The 20,550-nt window shown below is 29.3% G+C and overlaps 3 protein-coding genes and 1 non-coding gene across 5 annotated transcripts; 3 read left to right on the plus strand and 1 right to left on the minus strand.

The window, feature by feature from the left end:
• Positions 1–1,122: 1,122 nt before the first annotated feature.
• LOC108469434 (uncharacterized) lies at positions 1,123–1,943 on the plus strand. Its single transcript, XM_017770316.2, has one exon. It carries the CDS (start codon positions 1,232–1,234, stop codon positions 1,799–1,801), a length of 570 nt encoding a protein of 189 aa, XP_017625805.1. The 5' UTR covers positions 1,123–1,231; the 3' UTR covers positions 1,802–1,943.
• A 7,034-nt stretch (positions 1,944–8,977) lies between these two features.
• On the minus strand, positions 8,978–9,778 carry LOC108469219 (auxin-responsive protein SAUR32-like). The gene has a single exon (XM_017770114.2). The coding sequence runs from the start codon at positions 9,488–9,490 to the stop codon at positions 9,122–9,124; it is 369 nt and encodes a 122-aa protein (XP_017625603.1). The 5' UTR covers positions 9,491–9,778; the 3' UTR covers positions 8,978–9,121.
• A 6,828-nt stretch (positions 9,779–16,606) lies between these two features.
• LOC108469980 (serine/arginine-rich splicing factor RS31-like) lies at positions 16,607–19,750 on the plus strand. Of its 2 annotated transcripts, none has more exons than XM_017771124.2 (6): positions 16,607–16,726; positions 16,892–17,042; positions 18,614–18,726; positions 18,802–19,031; positions 19,112–19,363; positions 19,459–19,750. In XM_017771124.2, the coding sequence occupies exons 2-6, from the start codon at positions 16,937–16,939 to the stop codon at positions 19,490–19,492; spliced, it is 735 nt and encodes a 244-aa protein (XP_017626613.1). In that variant the 5' UTR covers positions 16,607–16,726; positions 16,892–16,936; the 3' UTR covers positions 19,493–19,750. The 2 variants fall into 2 exon arrangements, with proteins under 2 accessions (XP_017626613.1, XP_017626614.1); XM_017771125.2 differs by having other exon boundaries at positions 19,462–19,750.
• A 521-nt stretch (positions 19,751–20,271) lies between these two features.
• Positions 20,272–20,345, plus strand: TRNAV-AAC (transfer RNA valine (anticodon AAC)). The gene has a single exon. It is a non-coding gene; the product is annotated as a tRNA-Val (tRNA).
• Positions 20,346–20,550: the final 205 nt, after the last annotated feature.

A 20,550-nucleotide genomic window follows, 5' to 3' on the forward strand; every position in this document is an offset into this window, starting at 1 on the left:
ATATTTATTTTTAATTTTTTACTGACATAACAAATACTTTTATAATGCTAAAACTTTATACTAAAAATCCTATATTTAATTTTTTCAATTTATCATCATTTAGTACAATATAATTCCAACTCAAAATATTTCTCGTACCGAAAATAAACCTCTTTTGATGATGATCATCTATAATGCATGTATGACGATTTTGTGGTACAAGCAGAGAAAAGTGGGGCGTTCATATATGAATGCCACAAGATTTTGGATTTCGGTTTGGCACCGACGATTTCAATAATTTTATCCATTTTAAAATTCTCATATGTTTCTATATTTGCTTGTATAATTTTAATTTATTTGTGATATTAAAGATTATTTTTAAAATGGTTATATATTGGGGTATTTAGTCCAGCCTTTTTAGTTTAATTACTTTGAACAAATTTTTTTTATTTTTCAATAAATAAGTTGAAACTCCACAGAAACTATTATATATTCTGTGATCTGGGATTTTTGAGTTCATAAAGACAATTTGTCTGTACACTTTGATTCATATGTATATTGATGAGGCTATTAAGATAGATGCAGGACTTGTTGCTGCTAGGGGAGTGATGTACAAGCAAGATGGGGAATGAATCTTTGGATACAATTGTTATTTAGGGCTTTCTTCAGGCCTTTATCCAAAAAAGATGATATAATAAAGTTGTGATCCATATGGATAGTCTAGAGGTCATCAAAGCTCTTCAAGATATTTACTTGGCTGACTCATCTTCAATTTTGGTAAGATGGATTTACATGATCTTACAAACCATAGAACGTTAGCAAATAAAGCATATTCAAAGAGAGAGAAAGGAAGTCACTAATCGTCTTGCTAAGATGGCTACAGAGGGGATTACAGATGTGCATGTGTTTGAAGACATGCCTGAAGAGCTATTAATTGTTTTTGAGACTGCTAAAATGATAAATTATTCAATTATGTTAGTTTGATATAGGCAGTTTATTTTTTTAAAAATATGTTATATTTAACTATCAATCACTTAAATAAATTAAATTATTTTTTAATTAAAATTTTAAAATTTTAAATATAAGTTTTCATTAATTTTTTTCTAATTTAAAAAAAATAATTATATTTCATGGCATAAAACCACACACCCCCATTCCCTCCCTACTTAAATTTCTATAAAACCAAGACCAAGAAGAAGAAGCTTTATATTATTTATTAGCAGCTGAGAGAAAATAGTGAAGAAGACCTAATATGGGCAATTGCATTTTCAAACCATTCGATGAAGCTGAAGAAACAATAAAAGTGGCAACACCCAACGGCGGCATCATGGAGCTTTCGCCACCCATCTCCGCCGCCTGCATAACAAAACAGTTTCCAGCCATGGCCATTTACCGCCGCACCCCTCACACTTTGCTCTCCCAGCAGCCTTTGTTTAACAACGAAAAGCTCCGTGCAGGCCAGCTCTACTATCTCCTCCCCCTTAACAACAACAGCAACAACAACAACAACGATCTTGTATCCACTTCTTCGTCTCCGTATCGTATGTCGTTCGATCATCACCAGAGGGTACTGTTGAAGAGAACTGACACGGAGGAGGCGGCGACACCTAGAGTGTGGAAAGTGAAGCTAGTGATAAGTCCGGACAAGTTGGCGGAGATCATGGCACAGGAGGCTCGAACGGAGGCGTTGATAGAGAGTGTGAGGGCGGTGGCTAAGTGTGGGGATGGGGTGTCATCGTCGTCGGTGGCTAAGTCTGATCAATGGTGTGTGTCCTGTGGTGGGAAAGGATCGTTGAGAAATTATGCTCAAGATAGATGGTGACCTCGTTATTACTGTACAAATTAAAGGGATAATATTTTTATGTTTAATTAAATTTGGGGTATTTATTTTATATGTAATTATATAATTTTCAAAAATTATATAAGGGGATTAATGTCAAGTTTAGCCCTTGAAGTTTAATCAATTTTGCAATATTTTATACACTTAAGGGTGTAAAAAGTCCTAAAACTTTTTCAAAAAATAAAAATAAAAGAAGCAATTAAGTCCCTCCTTTTTTTTTCACTCAATTAATCACTTGAACTTTCAAAATGCATAAAAAAGCTCTCAAACTTCTTAAAAAAGCAGCTGAGCCCTAATTTTTCACCCAATTGGGTACTTGAACTTTCAAAATGCATCAAAAACCCTCAAAATTTTTCAAAAAGCAATTAAGCCCTTCTCTTATTAAAAATTAGAAAATAATTTATAAAAATAATAAATTTTAGAAAAATTATTAAATTTTAATAAAAATATAGAAAAATTAGAATTTTTTTATAAAAATCGTAGCAAAAATAAAAATTGTAAAACTTTATAAAAATCATAAAAAATTAATTACCCTGGTATTTTTCAATTAAAGTCATCACGTGTCACAACACAATGTGACATGTGAAAAAATGATAAAAAATCAATAAATGTTATAGAAAAATTATAAAATTCTTCTTTATACGATAAAAATTTACAAAATTTATATTTCTTTACGACTTTATAAAATTTTATATTTTTTATATTTTTACTATTTTAATATTTTTTCTAATTTTAATATTTAAATTTTAATTAAAATTTAACAATATTTATAGCTTTTATTGGTTTTAATTTTTATATTTTTCTAATTTTAATAAAAGCATGAGCTTAATTGCTTTTTTTTTAAGTTTGAGGGTCTCTTTGATGCATTTTGAAAGTTCAAGTATCCAATTAAGTACAAAAAAATAGTAGGGGCTTAATTGCTTTTTTTGAAAAGTTTGAGGATATTTTTGATACATTTTGAAAGTTCAAGTACCCAAATGAGTAAAAAAAAAGCAGCAAGAACTTAATTGTTTTTTTAAAAAAAATTGAGGGGTTTTTTTGCAAGCTTAAACCTATTTTATATGTACTAAAAATTGTTCCTTAAAATCCAGAGCTGATGGGTGGTTATCCAATCAAAATTATTTCATACTAAGTTTTGTAATAATAAAATTTGTATACTAGTTATATAAATGGTCAATTTCACATTTAGTCCCTAAAGTTTAATCAAATGAACAATATATGTACTAAAAATGTGTAATTTAACATATGTAGTATAATTCCGTGTTACAATATTCCCTATGTTTAAATTAGTTGTTTAATTTTTTTTGTGTGTGTTTGAAGAGTGTTGAGGAAGACTAGTTCTTTTAGGAGAAGTTTTAGAAGTGTTGTTCATCAAGTAGTCGATCCAATCCTCTAACAATTGAATGAATTGTCTTGAAATGAGAGTTTTATCTCTATGCTCTACTGAGAGCCAACGACTATAAACAACTGCGCTAAAGGCCTAGATAGAATGTCATGTCAAGATAACAAATATAAGTAATATATGGATGATATGTATTCTATCCATGTTAAAGTGTGACCCCCACGATATGAGCTCACAGGTCCTGACCTCACAAGATTGTGAGCTTCCGAGGTCCTAATCTTAAAGGTATTTCTAACTCGCAAGGAGATTCCAATTTATGACGTTGACTATCGAGATTAGTAGCTTAAAATAAATTACTTATTTGAAGCAAATTAAAATATAAAGCCAAGTAACTTACGTACTAATTTGATCTTTGAGATCAAATTTAGATACTGAATTGAAAAAAAGGAGCCCAAAGAATAACACCTTTGATATTTGAGGCCCTAATCAAGATCTTGTCCGATCCAATGGTGACTGCGGCCTTATTGAAGATAGAGATAAATGCACCAGCTGGTATTCTATTCAAAAAAAAAAATTCAGTGAAAAAAATTATTAAAAAAGTTAGTGAGTCCAACCCCTGAATGTTGTTAATTAAGGGTATTAAAAAATCAAGAATTTAAAATAAAAATTAAGGGCATTATTAAAAATTAAAGAATTTATCAGAATTATTAAAAATCAAGAGTTAAAATTTCAAGTTGATTAATTTTAATAGAAAATACTTACAATTTTTAATGACTAGATTGAAAATTTTAAATAAAAATAAGAATTAATTTTTAACTTTTTAAGTATATGAATTAAATTTCAAATTTTGTCAAAGCATATTACCTAACAATATATTTTAACCTTTAAAACTGGTTAAAACCCACTATATTTATTGTTTTTAATTAAATTTGAATTAATTTAATAAAAGAGTTTAGTATATTAATAGAGTATGTGAGCTTGGGTTGATAACTCCATCTTCCTCTCCCAATTATAATAATAAAAAAGAATAAGAAGAAGAAGTACAATGACAAAAATAGCTTCTCACGTTTGACTGTTTGGTCACTTTAGCCTTTTATATATTTTTTAGAGCATTTTAACACTTAACTTTTTTTTTTAGGTCAAATTGATTTATTTTTAATGGACATGTTGACGTGATAATTAGTTGACTAACTATCAACATTAACTGCTAACGTGGCGGTCTAAATATAATAAAATATTAACGTGACACTATTTTAATTATCTTATATATCATGTTAACAAATAATTTTAAAATCATCATCATCACCGTTCTTCATCATCATTATCCCTGTTCCACTTGAAAAGCCTCCTTAATCATTTTTGGGGTTTTGAAATTGTTCTTAAAATTACTAAAATTATTTTAAAATAACCATCATCGTTGTTTATTCTTCTCCATTGTTTTTTTTCTATTGTTTATCATCGTCGTTGTCTCCATTGTGAAGCTTTCAGACCTCGACGAAGCTGCTCTCGTGAGCTAGTACTCCATTCGAAAAAGTTGGATCAATGATGCAAAACCCAAACCCATATAATCCCCATTCTCACCTCAAAAACTCAAACCTAAACCCAACAATCTAAAACACAAAGAAAGAGTAAAAGAATAAAAAACCCATATCTTATTCCATGAAACTTTTTTTCTTACTTCTTATTATAATAGCCATTGATATTAAGTCTTTACTCTCTCATATCTGAACCCAAAAGAAAATGCCAAAAAAGAACCCAGGGATAGATATATATACAACAAATATAGGAGAAGCAGATAGTAGAAACCAAGAAAATCGCTTCGAAAATGGAAGCAATTTTGAAAAGCAAATCGTCATGAAAGAAAAGTGATGAATGTTTAGTCTCTTCCACTTGAAAGTTGACCCTCAAATGTACTTCCAACTCTATGATTCTTTCTTCAGTAGCCTTTTGAATATTCTCCATATCTTTGTTCTTCCCATTGTCGATTTTTATTTATAAAATATTTTGTGGGATTTTTTTTAATCTTTGATTGAAGAAGAAAGATGGTGGTTTTTTGTTTTTTTTTTTGAAATATGGTAGGAAACTAGAAATGTAGGAAAGAAATACTGAGTTGGGATAGGATTTTATTATTATTATTTTAATAGTTTTAAAATAATTTGTTGACGTGACATATAAGATAATAATGACACGTCAAGATTTAATTACATTTGGACCACTATGTCAACGGTTAATGTTGACCTTTAGTCAACTAATGGCCACATCAACATGTCTGTTAAAAAAAAATCAATTTGACAAAAAAAAAGGTTAGGTGTTAAAGTGCTCCAACAAAAAACCTAAAGGGTCAAGGTGATCAAACGTCCAAATGTTAAGAGCTATTTTTGACATTATAACAAAAAGAATTTAGGGTTTTTCATTATGATTTTTATGAATTTATATTTTTAAAATTTTTTGAAATAGTTCAATCACTCTGTTTAAACTTTTGACTTTATATTTTTAACCATGACAAAGGGTGGCTGCATCATCGGAAAGATTGAGATTTAAGTTGTGTTTGAATGAGTGAAACAGTAAAAATAAAATAAATTTTGAGTGTATTTAGTAGGAAAGAAAATAAGAGAGAATTATTTTTCATATTAATCCATAAAAATCAATCCTTTCAATTTGAAATTATCATAAGAGAGAAAATAAAATAGATATGTATGTTAGTTCAAAATTATACATTTTTCAAATATTTTATTTTATTTTTCAACTTTACCAAATAATGGATTGAAAGAAAATTACTTTTTCTTTCCATTCTTCTACTTTTCTACCAAGTAAACCTATGAAAAAAGAAAATTTATATTTTCCAATCTTTCTCTACCCATTCAAATTTTCATCTTTTTAATTTTCTTTCCACACTACTAAATAAAATCTTAAAATTCATAACCAACGAACGAGTATATTACTTATCCGACGCAACTTACAAATGAAAATTGAGGTTAGAACAATAATGAAAATGGACGAGTATACAGGAACTTTGTAAAAGGAAGTGGCAGATAATTTTATAGAAGGTTCTAAGAGAAGCTAATGCTACAGCTCATATCTTAGCTGATGCAATGCAAAAAATCCCGTATAGTTCTATCAGGATCAAGAAAATCCCGACAAAAATCATTGAGTAAATTCGAATTGATGGGAATTCAATTTATAGTGCAACTGCTTTATATTTGTAACTGAACTCTATTTTATTACCCAAAAAGAAAGTTTCCATCTGCCATCAAAATGTTCTTCCTCTTTTATTATTGTAATAAAAAACACACACACCATACCTGCAAGTAATTCTTAAATTATTTGTTATGAAATTGGAATGGGATCCAATCTTACATCATCCTAAATAGATACATGCATCTAAGCAATCTCTAGGCTTATCAATACCCAAGCTTTATATATATATATATGTGTGTGTGTGTGTGTTTTGGTATGATATAAAATTTAGTGCAAAATAGGCAAACCCCAACAACACCTATGGCAATGAAAGCCCAGCAAGGTTTGTTAGCAGAGAAAAGGGTACAAATTGCAGTTTGATTGTCTGGTGTTAAGGGCAGATGTGTGCCCTACAATACCACACAAACTTTAAAATTAATTACAACAGGTAATTCATGTATTTATATCATATTGTTGTTGTTAAAAAATTATTAAGTAAAGCTGATTGAGTTTTAGTTCAGTTGTTATTAGTATTGTTGCTTGTGCAAGAGGACGTGGATTCGAGTATGCTGAAGTGCATTATTCTCTTAGTGAAGGGTTGAGAAGAAACTATAAATAGTTTTAGGTATTATATCAAAAAATAAATATTAGGATTCGTAAATTTTATTTTCTTTTAAGTGCAAAATTTACCCGTTAGAGGTCGATTCCTAAATTGACTCTTTTGAAAAACATAATATATGAGAAAAATCAATTTTAAAAGTATTTTTAATCTGTTTAGAACTTTAAATATTTTACATTTTTTTTCTTGTTTTCAAACATAAATGATATAAAAATATGTGAAATTAATTAATATTATACTAGTAAACATATGGTTTATATTTTTATTGATATTGGTATATTTTGATGTGCATGCGAAATATATACTTCAAATTCATACATATAAATATACTTATATGTCCAAATATAAAATTTAAATTTAATAATTAAGTTGAATAATTTAATTAAATGATTATATTTATTTTAAATGTAAATATAAAATAAAAATTAAGATAAAAATATTGAAAATTAATTTAAAATAATAAAATCTCAAGCTGATATTCAATTAGATCAAAACACATATACCAAATTTTGACTGAAACAAAACATAAACTATTTGATACTAATTTAAGACTGAGAAAGTATATGTTACAGTTAATACCAAAACAGTGCCGACCACCAAGCTATCATGTTTCAAAACTATATATCACGATTTAAATGAAAAACAAAAGATAAATTACACTTAATGTCACTAAATTATTAGTAAGTTTATATTTTAGTCACTAAATTTTAAAAAATTATAAAATAATCACTAAGCTATTCGAAAGTTTTCATTTAAGTCATTGGGTTGTTGAAATTGTTGTTGTATGGCCTTCTCCATTCATACCGTTTGTACCAATCGAAAGCTCTTCTTCTGCTTCTCTTCTATAGTTTAATTTTTTTTCATGAAATAACTTTAAATGTCAGAAATCTACGAACCAAAATTTAAACAACTTTCTTCTCCAATTTCTGACATTGACCGTCAAATAGACTTAGATTTAAGGTTCTACTCGTCGACAGGTACCAATTCATTGTATCAATGGTCGAATAATCGATTGGAGCTCACTAACTGAATATTTAAAAAAAAATTAACAGTTCAATGACTTAAATAAAAACTTTTGAATAATTTAGTGACTTAAATGAAAATTTTTAAGTAGTTAAGTAACCAAAAAATAAACTTACTAATAATTTAATGACCTTAGATATAATTTTCCCAAAAAATAAATAAAGTAATTGATTAATTCCGTAATTGATTAAAGAGTCTTTTCCAATGTATCAACTTAAAGCAACAGCAAGGACCCTACCAATATCCCTTGTCTATTCTAATGATGCCAAAATACCATTAAGACTTGGGACAAATAATTACATCATACAAATAAAAATATTAATAGTATTAATAATTAAACCTGAGTTTTAAAATTTAAAATAATTAATTAAATTCTTAAAATAAAAGTAAAATAATTAAATTATAAATTCGTGAAAATTAAGTAAACTTTTAATTTTTAATTATTAACCTTTAAAATGATAAAATTATATTCAAATCCCTTGAAAATTTATAAAATCATAAATCAATCTAACAATAAATTATATTTTTAATCCCTTACAAATTTATAAATTAATTTCAGTATCTTTAAAATATTGAAAAGAAAAGAATTTTGCTCCGTTTCCATCACGGCTCCTAACCAAAACTACAAACAAAAGTTACTGATATTATAAGCAACATTTATATCGTCATTATGGCATCATTGTTTAATCATCATGTATCGATCCTTTTTAACCACCACCCACCACATCTAACCTCTACCAACAACAAAATTAATTTATTAGGACTGATTGAGTCTTAACTAGATTAGTATCGATATTATTATTAGTGCGGTAGGATGTGTGTTTGAGTACGCAAAAAATGAGATAAACTACAATAATTATTACTCACCTATTAGTAAATTTCTTTTTAATCATCTAACTATAAAACGTTACAAAGTTATCACCTAATTAATCAATTTTTTTAATCACAAGCTAGTTAATGTAAAAATAGAGACACTCACAAATTCAAAATAACTAAGTGATGAAAAGATAATAGAAATTTATTAATAGTTAAACAAATACCAGTGTAGAGATAATCAATATCTATGATTGATGTTAATGGTTTCGGTCGCCACCCATGTTCAGCACTTGCAAACCATTAATTTTTTTTTAAAATTATTACATCAAACCCTAAAACACCAAACATAATGATGGTGATGATGATATTGGTGAAGAGAATTTTCCCTATCAATCAAACCCCTTACATTTCTAAACTCTTGTACGTTACAAGGGATCGTAATGGTACCCTTTTGGTCGAACCCGTACTCTTCTTCAGCTTCTTTCAACAACTGCATGAACAAAGGATGATTGAAGTAAATGACAGGCACCACGAATCTTTGTTGCTCCTCTCCTTCGGACCCGACCTTGATGGCTAAACACCCTTTCGGCACATCACTCCCTTGCTTCTTCCCTTGCTGATGTTGATGATGGTGAAGATGAAGGTGTGGTAGGTGTAAATGAAAGTTCCTAAAGCTTTTCTCTCCACTACCCATCGTAAAAAGGAAAAAAAAATTGTGTTCGTGTTTTCAGTTGATACCAATCTTGGTCCGATCTTTAAAAAAAAAAAACCCCTAATTTAAGAAGAGGGAAGAAGAAGGGGAAGGGTTCATTGTTGAAATGGGAGGTAGTGAATTGAGTAAGTGAGAGAGTTGGGGGAGTTGGTCATGGTTGACAAACAATAATCTACACAAATATGCTTAAAACTCATACCGACCAGAAATTTGGAGAAGATAAATATTATATATAATATTATATAAAGATGAAGAAATTGGGAGATGCCGCCAAAGAGGGAAAAAGAAAGATGGAATTTGATGTTAAGAATGGGGATTTTATATGGTGCGGAAAGTACTAGAATATAAAAGTTGATGATTCGTAGATGGGTTTATTTAAAATGGAATATTATCGCAGATTGGGTCTTAACTCAGTTGATGTAAGTATTGTTGCCCTTATAAGTATAAAAGGATGTAGTTTCGAGTATGTCAAAACGTATTATCTTATTATTTAAGGGTTAGGAGGGAGCATAAGTAGTTATAAACATTATATCATAAAATAAAGATTAGAAATCGTGATATAAACCCGTTCTTAATATTTTTCAGACCCTAGGCAAAATAATAAATTAGACCCTGGCCCTTTTAAAAAAAATTATAAAATATAATATAATAAAACTTGAAAAGTTGTTAAGACCCTATTAGATGAATCCACTCTAAAAGTTAAAAAAAAAAATTAGGCTCTTTTAATCTTGGGCCCTAGATAGCTGCATTCTTAAATAACCACAGAACCGAGCTTATCGTGATACTACACTCGTATTAAAAGAAGTAAATAAAAAATAATAATATATGATAAAAGAGGGAATTAAGATTTTAATTGAGATGGATTAGTTTAACGTTGTAATGGACGAAATGGGTTAGTTTACATGATATCATGGTGAAGGTAAATATATATATTAATAAAATTATATAAATTAAAAAAGTTAAAATTTACTCTAAGTCCTTATACTATTAGAACATTTGTAATTTAGTTCTTCTACTTTTAGTTTTTTTAGGAATTTAGTTATGGTACTTTTTAATTTTTAAAATTCAAGTCTAATCATTAACATCGTTAAAATTTTTTATTGAATTCATGTTCATTACAATATTTTTTATTACATGTCTATAAAACTAGTAGTTTATTAATTTCAAAATGTCATACTAGCGAACTTAATCAAGAATTTTGATATTGTTAACAATTGATTCTGGATTTTGAACACTTATCAAAAAATAAATTGGTTTTGGATTTTGAAATCGAAAAATATAAAAGACTAAATTCCTAGAGGATTAAATTTCAAAAGTACAAAATGTACAAAGATTTAGAGTATATTTTAACAAATAAAAATAATAGAATAGAAATAATTGTGTTGATGTTTAAAATTTCTGTATAAGCCAATTGAGATGTAGGTTAGTCGATATTGTTATTGTTGGAACAATTAGAAGGGTGTATTATCTTCAATTTTAAAATGAAATGCAAAAATGTGATCACATTTTGTTATAGAAGCCCTTATACTAGGAGTCAGATTACATTAATTTATCCCATTTACTAAAAAAATGAACAAATTAGTCATTGTACGTTATATTAAAAAGCAAATTAGTCATTTTGTTAAAAATTTTATACATTTCTATCGTTAAAAATTGTTCCTTGCACGGAAGCAAAAGATACGTGTGGCATGTTACGTATCACTATTTGGTTTAGGGGTGTTCAATCGGTTAACCGATTCAAATTAGCATTAACCAAATTAATTGAACTTTTTAAATCCTTAACTGTTAACCGAATTGAAATTTTTTCAAAACAAATTAATCGAATCGAACTATTTCGATTAATTCGGTCGGTTAACCAAATTTTTTATTTTTATTTTTGGTTAAAACAAGTATAAAACATATCAAAAAAATAAATTAGTAATGTTCATTTAACCAAATTAACCAAATTAAAATTAATCAAATTAACCCAAATTAACTGAATTGGTAATATATAATATTAGTTTTTTGAAAGTTCGGTTAATTCGGTTAATTACCCGGTTTCGAATCTAATTAACTGATAACCGAGCTTTCAAAAAGTCATTAATTGATCTTCGACCGAATTAAATTGGTTAACCGACTGATTAATCAAATTAGTTTGGTTCGGTTGATTAATTCAGTTTTAACTGAAATTTAAACACCCGTAATTTAACTATTCAATTAACTACGTCGATTTTTAATAATATAAAATAATTATTATTATTTTTAAATACTAATTTATTCATTTAAAAAATAGACAAAATATAAATTAACTTTAATACAATGTCCTCCGTAATATTTTTACTTAGAAAAACACGTGGATGGAGGGTGGAGTGGGGGATGTGGTTTTCAAGGAAGGACAGACGACAAGGAAAGTGAAGTCTCGTTTAAGAGTAGAAGAAAGATAAAAGGAAATGAAGACAAGGCCAATGGCAGCTCACCAACATGTCAAATACACATTGAATTGAGGTGGTCTGGTCTCCTCGGCTTCTGCTCTTATGTTCACTTATGTCCACAGGTACAGTTTTTTTTTCTTTTTTTCTTTTACTTCCGTATAGAATTTTTTCCTTTAAATTATATATAATTAAACAAATATTAGTCACAATTAAAGTTGGATGTATAAAATATAAATTTCATCAAAGATTATATATGATTTTAAAATTTATATCAAATTTTAAATTCATTTAAAATAGATTAGATTTGGTCATTCTAGAATTATTTATGGGTCAAGTTATTTATCGAGACTCGAAAATTTATCTAAAATTTGAGAATTTTTGAGTAAAAATGTTAGCCTCGAAAATAAATTTGGGTAAATAAACTAGACCAATTTAAAATATAGGTTGGGCTTGGACTTGAACATTCAAGGCTCGAGCCCGATCCAACCCTATTAAGTTTACAATATTTTATATTATGCTTTTTATATATTATGTAATTTAGAACATATTAAAAATAAACCTACACTAAAAATACTATAATATAAACATTAAAATAATGTTAATATGAAAATATAAAACTTTCAATAAATAACAAAATATAATATAATTAAAAATAATATGAGTAAGGTAAAATAGACTTGGGTTAGTTTTTTTTTAAATATGGGTGAATTTGAGCAAAATTTTAGGTCTATATTTCGACCGAGTTGGGCTTGAACAAATATAAAATATGTTAATATCATATTTAAACCTGACCTGACCCACAAGCACCTCTAAGCTCGACTTGATTTATTTTTCAATTTTATAATATTATAATTTTAATTAAATACATAATTCTATTAACATAACATTAAGTTGTTCGTGTTTGAAATTTTAATAAAATAAATAAAATTATTAAATATTAAAAAATCTTATAAAAACAAAATTAAAATGAGCGAACCTAAACGTATACTCATATTTTGAGCTAAAATACGAGAAAAAATTTCTATTAACTAAAAATCCGTACAAATAAAATCGCGTGGCTTTAATTTTCTACGAAATTTTCTTTGATTGTTTTTTTCCATAGATTTTAGATTATTTTCTTTATTGGGGAAAAAGTTCTAGAAGCAGTCTTTCTATTATTATTTTAGTTTTCATTATTAGTAAAGTTTCTAAATTTTATATTTAAATTATTAATATTATATATTTAAAAAATAATTTTAAATTTAATATTATATATATTATTTATAAGTGATTTAATTAATCTTAAATCGGTTCAATATTTTTATTAAAATAAGATGAGTTTTAAGATAAAAAAAATTTCATTTTGAACAATTTTATTATAGGTTCTTATCATATCTGCTTCTCCCTAACTCATAAATAAGAAGATAATGTGTTTCAGTATACTCGAACCCATGTCTTCTTACATTGACAATAATATCCATACCAATTGAGCAGAGACTCAATCAGAAAAAATTAATCGACTCGATTCAAGTTATTAATTAATAAAAATTCATGTTTTTTATTTAAATATGGTTAAAAAATAATTAAAAAAAAAACGAATTTTGGAGTCCAAGGGCAATTCTTGATCGTACGAAAATAATTCATATTGGTCGGACCCATAAACGTTTACATTTATTAATAGTACTATTTCTTGTTCCATACAAAATAATGTTGTCGATTTCATGCTTTCATGAGAGACAAGCAAAATTGGGAAACCATTAATATCTCTTCTCCGTTCTTCCGTAAACCCATTAGCCATTTGGTGGATTCCGTAAATTAATAATAATCTGTGATGATTTAATTTCTATATTTTACGATATTTGATTACTTGATTCGATCTGATTCAATTTTTAAAATATTTATCATTTCACAATATGAATATTTAAATATAGGTCAGCATACATTCACAGAAAATATTTAATTTGTTGCCTTACTGATTTGGTTGAAATGATTTCTAACTCCAAAAGTGACAAGTTATGTTTCCTGTCAAAGTGCTAGTCGAAGTGGCCACTTTAGTTGCACTTTGAGAACCATTTAAAACAAAAATTGTATCAATAATAAAACATATCTATTAAGATCAATCAAGCCTTCAATATTTAGAGTACGAATCTATATTAAAAAAATAACCTTTCATCCATTTTGATATGTACAAATTTTACCAAATCAATTATCCTTAACATAATGATACAAAAATCATAAGACTTATCCATAACTTCTTGAATTGCATATCTCTGTATATAACGTAAGTAGATCACGTAAAAATTATTGAAAAATAATATTCCTTGATTCAATCCCTTCTCTGATAATAAACATAAGATTGATTACATAAAATCTTCAAAAATATTTTGATCAAACATGTCAATAAGTAAGATAAGATATGTATATGGTACAATAATAACCGAAGTGGACATTTCTGCTAACACATAAACAACCACTTTAAAAACTTACTGCAACCTTATCTTATTAAAAACTCTTAAAATAGGTTTGGATGGGCGGTGATGTGTTTAGCTACAATTAGTGCAAAAATTACGATGATAGTGAGATTAGATATTATAATAATTCTGTAATACGAGACAAATATAAATTACCAAAACCATCCTTAAATTATCATAGCTGATGGGACCCAATATCTTGATGGTTAGATTTCATTAGCTAACTACATGGATATATATATATATATATATATATATAGTAAACTTGTGAACCTCAAAAACAACCAAAAAGGTTTTATGACCGTCTGATGTGAGCCGATCAGGGTGCAGATTAGATAGTGTGAGCATTAATGTAGAGGGTCCATTAAGTTGGTTGCGTCATCTCGGGAGGATTTTTTGCCCCCTAATTTTTGAGGTCAACATTTTAGTCTGCTTTTTTTAATTGTAATTAATGTATATAATAAGTTAGAATGTTATTTATTTTTTGTTTCAATTAATTTGAAACTAATTTTAAATTATTTTAAACTTAATTTAATTTTTTGAAATTTGGCATGGGTTGATATTTAATAGATCAGATCTCGCGTGGTCCTGTCCGAATATTTATCAAAAAAGTTAGAGGGTTTGAAAAAAATATAAGTCTGGGTTTTGGCAAAAAACAAGACTGATTTTTTAAATAGGTCGGGTCTCGGATAAGTGTTTTTGGCCCAAGCCCAGGTATATATATAAAAATTGCTGCTTTTTGCTGTTATTTTCATTGTTTATGTTGTTATTTCGCTATATATTATTATTATTTTATTGTTATTATTTGAATATTGTATAACTTTTATTTTATTATTAATTTTGTTCCTATTTTAGAGGTTTTACTTACTAAGTTGCAACTATCTTAGTGTTATTTAAGTATAAATAATTTTTAATTTATTTTCAATTTGTTGGGAATCATTTATCATAATGTTTTTAGTATATTTGATGCATTATATTTTTTAAAATTTGTTTTATATAAAAATAGTAATATAAAAAATTTAATACAAACAAGACAAATCACTTACGTTATCGTTTTGTTATGAATTAGTCACTCTACCGTTAAGTTTCGTTACCTCCCTAACGACGATCTTACATTGCAGTCCAAATTAAATTTATTTAATTAAGAACCTATTTTTATCTCAGTAACTGGACATCCAAGTTGGCATTTAAAACACATTTGGACTGCCACATAGGACTGCCATTAGGGAGGTAACAAAGTTTAACAGTAGAGTGATCACTTCGTAATAAAACAATAATGTGAGTGACTAAAATGTAACATTTCAAACATAAGTAACTAATATGTAATTTGAGGCAAACAAAAATGACTATTTTTATAATTTACCTTTATTTTTTATGAGATTAATGTAGATTTAGGCCCAAAAGTTCAGTCAAGCCCAAGCTATTTTAAAGTCATCTCAAAGCCCAGTTTTAATCCAGTCCGTTCATTAAGTTTTAAAATCATTAACGGTCCAATGAAATAATTTTGGTTAACTATATTCATGGTATAAATGTTTTAATTACGAATTTATTATATTTTAATTATGTTTAACCATTTCAATAATAAATTTATAAATTTAATTAAAATATATTATTTAAAAACTAATTAAAAAATTGAGTTTTGGCTCGATTGGTATGGGTATTGTTACCAATGCAGGAGGATGTGGGTTCAAGTGTGCTGAAACGCATTATACTCCTATTTATGGGTTGGGGATGGTCTATGGGTAGTTCTAAGTATTGGGTGAAAAAGAGTATATACGATTAGAGCTTATACCGTGTAAAAATACTATAATTCTATATATTTATATAAATTGGAGGATCCATTTATACCGATGTAAAAATAATTTTATATTCTTTTGTATGTTTTTATAAGTTGTAATTGTTATGGGGTAAAAGAATTATTTTACCTATTTATAACATCCCAAACACCAATTCTAGCAGCAAAATTGACAGTGAGACCAAGATTTTTAAATCTCAAAAAAAAAAAAATATAGGGATTAAATGCTTCAAAATTAAAGTATAGGAACTAAAGTTAAAATTTCTAAAGAGTACAAGGACCCTTGGAAAATTTAAACTTTTACCCGCCCTTAGCTTTTCACTAGAAACCTACGTCTTTGATAATCAAACGGATATCATCGTGCCACGCTGGACTTAACAATAATCAAACGGTATGGGCTTTGTTTGGCGTTAATAAGTACAGAATTTACGCCCCTATATATATATAATCCCTACTCTCTTATTTATGCTATCCTTACAACCCAAATCCTAAACACGCTTTCTCTCTCTCTCTCTCTGTCATCTAGGGTTTTTTTTTTGAGGTTTAATCGCTACATCGCAAGGTACTTTCTCTCTATTTTCAATTATCTCATTTGGCTTGTTTGTTTCCCTGGAAAATAAAGGCAAATCATCATTAAACACGGTCCTCCATTTTATGTTAGTACTGGTAGTTTTTTTTTTAAATTAGGGTTTAAAATTGTCTTTTCTTTTTCTTCTTGTACGATTAGGTTTCTGGTGAGGATAAGGTGACGATATATTTTTTTACGGGGAAAATGAGGCCTGTTTTTGTGGGGAATTTCGAGTTCGAGACTCGGCAGTCAGAACTGGAGCGTTTGTTTTCCAAGTATGGGAGGATCGACCGAGTTGATATGAAATCTGGTAAAAATACTGTTAAAACAGTGGAATGTGAACCTTTATTGCTTTAAAATGCATGCTTTCTTTTTGTGGTTTGATCCGTCTTCTCATTTAATTTTCTTGATAGTTTGGTTGATCGTAGTGCATTTTCTTTACTTCAATTGACAAGGAGAACTTAATGTCATCGTTCTTTCTTATTATTGTTCTGGAATCTGGAACATTTGATAATGATGACGTCGTTAAATTTTGTTTCCCTTTTAGCTCTAATGGAGTTTACCTCATAATGATTACGCTTGTGGAGTTACTATTTTAGAATTTTCTTTCTCGGTTAACTTTCCATCAATATCCCTTGTTTTTTATTCATCTTAAATTAGAATATGCATATGCTAGTTTTGACCTTTGCCTTCTGTGACCTTGTTTTCAATTCTGTAAGGTGCACTCTAGGTGCTAGAACCCTTATATTGCATCAGGCACAGTGCGCCAAAAAAAAAAAAAAACACAAACAAAGAATGAAGTAAAGCGCAAAATGTGTGTGTGTGTGTGCATTTTTCTATGCATCTCTCTATATAGCATCAGATATATGATAAACTCTAAAGCTTGATCTGTATCTACAAAATATGCAATTTTCTTTTTGGTATACATGATTTCCCTATGGTCCGTGTCTGTTGTTGGATACTGAAATATTGAGAAGTATAGAGTTTAATATTATCCCTTTCTTACATTTAAAGGAGGTATATCTAATGAAATAAGTGAAAGAAAAGAAAACAATGATCACACTATAATGTCTTAACTAACCTAAAGCTATGATAATGTGGGGAATGTCCGGTGATTTCTTGAGCTGTAGACTTGCTTATATTCAGGCTCAAGGATGCATGTCCGATTGATTTTTGATTGATCGGAATTGTAAAATGGTCATTTACTTTGTTTTGGAATTGGATGTCAGATATACATCTACAGCGGTCTGTATATCTGATCACACTATCTGGGAGAAATTAAATGACACCTGAAGGATTCCAGTTTACTGGAGAATACCACCTAAGTGTTTGTTTTGGCGCAGGAACTTCTTCTGAAGGAAATTGAGCTTCTATATGGGCTCGCCAACTTTCTGCAAAAAAAATCTTGTCTGCTTGCCTATCTACTCTCCTGCCACTCACAGATGGCATCATCCTGCATTTTCTTCACTCAATTATGTTACTCACCATCCTCACTGGCTGGTGGTGACCAATCAAACTATCATGTCATGCCTTGTACCACTGACTATAGAGGACAACTGAAATCTGTCATGCCATGCCTTCAATTTCTGAACTCCTGCTGTCTGAATGGCGAAACATGCTTTGCAATAATGTCTTCAGACCCTGAAAACTTGGATTTTAACTTTTAATATGCCACCATCTTGATTTAGTGCATCATGCAACGCTTCTACATCCTTATGTGCATCAGCCATTCCTTCACATATATGCAGGTGCTGTATATTTTCTTAGTTCTAGCAGGGAAAAGAAATCCTCTCTGATTTGGCTGATGTACCTGTCGATGTGTGGGTATAACACCAATTGTAAAACTGTCATTTCTGCCTCTGATTTCGGTTTATGTTATAGGGTTTGCTTTTGTTTATTTTGAGGATGAACGTGATGCTGAAGATGCTATTCGTGGACTTGATAATAGTGCTTTTGGATATGATCGGCGGCGACTGTCCGTGGAGTGGGCAAAGGTATGTTATTGCTCTTTCTGAGTTGTTTTGTTTGATAGTTGCTGGTTTTGATTTTAAGGATGGTTTTACTATCAGGGAGAACGTGGTAGGCATCGTGATGGATCTAGATCAACAACAAATCAAAGGCCCACCAAAACCTTGTTTGTTATCAACTTTGACCCGATTCGCACCAGGGAAAGAGATATACTGAAGCACTTTGAGCCATATGGGAAGGTTCTTAATGTTCGCATTAGGCGGAACTTTGCATTTGTGCAATTTGCCACACAAGAGGATGCAAGCAAAGCCCTTGAGGCTACACAAAGAAGGTAGAAGTATACTCATTTTTGTATTAATTTCATGGTGAGACAGTATTGATTCTAAGCTACTAATGTTATGCATTTTACAGCAAGTTACTGGATCGAGTTGTGTCAGTTGAATATGCTTTAAGGGATGATGATGAGAGGGATGGTAGATATGATAGTCCTAGAAGAGGAGGTAATGGCAGACATGGGGATAGTCCATATCGGAGGTCTCCAAGCCCTGCATATCGAAGGCGACCAAGTCCTGATTATGGTAGGGCTCGGAGTCCTGTTTATGAACGCTATAATGGTCCTGCTTATGACAGGCACAAGAGTCCCGAGTATGGGAGATATCGCAGGTAGTTATTAAAAGCCTATTTATTGTTTCTTGTTGTTCGAGCCACTTATAACATGTTTCAAATGATATAATAGTTCTTAATGTTCATTGAATTAGCAGCCGATCCCCTGTTCGAAGGTCCCGGACATGAATGGCGGTTGGAATGATGGAGAAGAATATGTTGAAAATATGCACTTATTAGAGTTTGCAGTTTGAGTAGAAGAATGAGTAGCATTTTTCTTGATTGAACTCTTTAAGTTGGAGAGATTTGTTAGGTCAAAAGTACAATTGGATACGGTGGTTGTAATTTTCAGTCTGAATTGGGAATCATGGGCTTATGATGATATCTTGGTATGCACTCTAGAATCTTTTATTCCTGTTAATATATAGAATAGTTCCCATAGTTGAAGCGGCAGTTCTTTTTAACTCTAAAGTAGCAATTTGTAAGCTCAATCTTTTGCTGTTTACTAAACACTAACACAACGCAAGAAAATTATAGGACACGACAGAAATATTTTAATTGTTGGAATATAATACAAATCAGGATTACACATTATCAAATGTGATCCAAATCTAGATGAGTTTAGAAAACACTAGAAATGCGTTTGTTAGTTTGCTCACTGATTTTCTAGATTTTAGGATGGTGTAACTGCATTTTTTTAATTAAAAAATTTCAGAGGACTAAGTTGATATATATACAAACTTATTCTTAATTCCGCATTGAGTTCAAATATGTGAATTTTCCTGTACAAAATAATAATCCATGAAATAAGCTATTTTAACGGATACATTCAATTTAAATTTTTATATCAATCATTCTCCAGACAATTCACGGGCAGTGCCCAAAACTTTACATTATGAACTTAGCTATAATATTTGATAAAAATTTTTAAACTTGAATTTGGCTTTTGCGACTCATCAAACGCCAAGGGTGTCGTGGTGTAGTTGGTTATCACGTCAGTCTAACACACTGAAGGTCTCCGGTTCGATTCCGGGCGATGCCATTGTTTTGTTTTTCCATATTTTCCTCTTTAAAACAAAATTTAGCAGAAGGATCTAAAATTGCCCCACTCCAATATCTATGGTCGGTAATCACTCTCCAACTCAAGAACTAGGCCACCACAGCATTTGCATTCAATAATTGAAAGCAGGGCACATGATGATGACGACTTTTGAATTTTATAATTTATTTTGAATCAGGAGTAAATT

The sequence above is a fragment of the Gossypium arboreum genome, chromosome 8, assembly GCF_025698485.1.
Source record: "Gossypium arboreum isolate Shixiya-1 chromosome 8, ASM2569848v2, whole genome shotgun sequence".
Lineage (NCBI taxonomy): Eukaryota > Viridiplantae > Streptophyta > Magnoliopsida > Malvales > Malvaceae > Gossypium > Gossypium arboreum.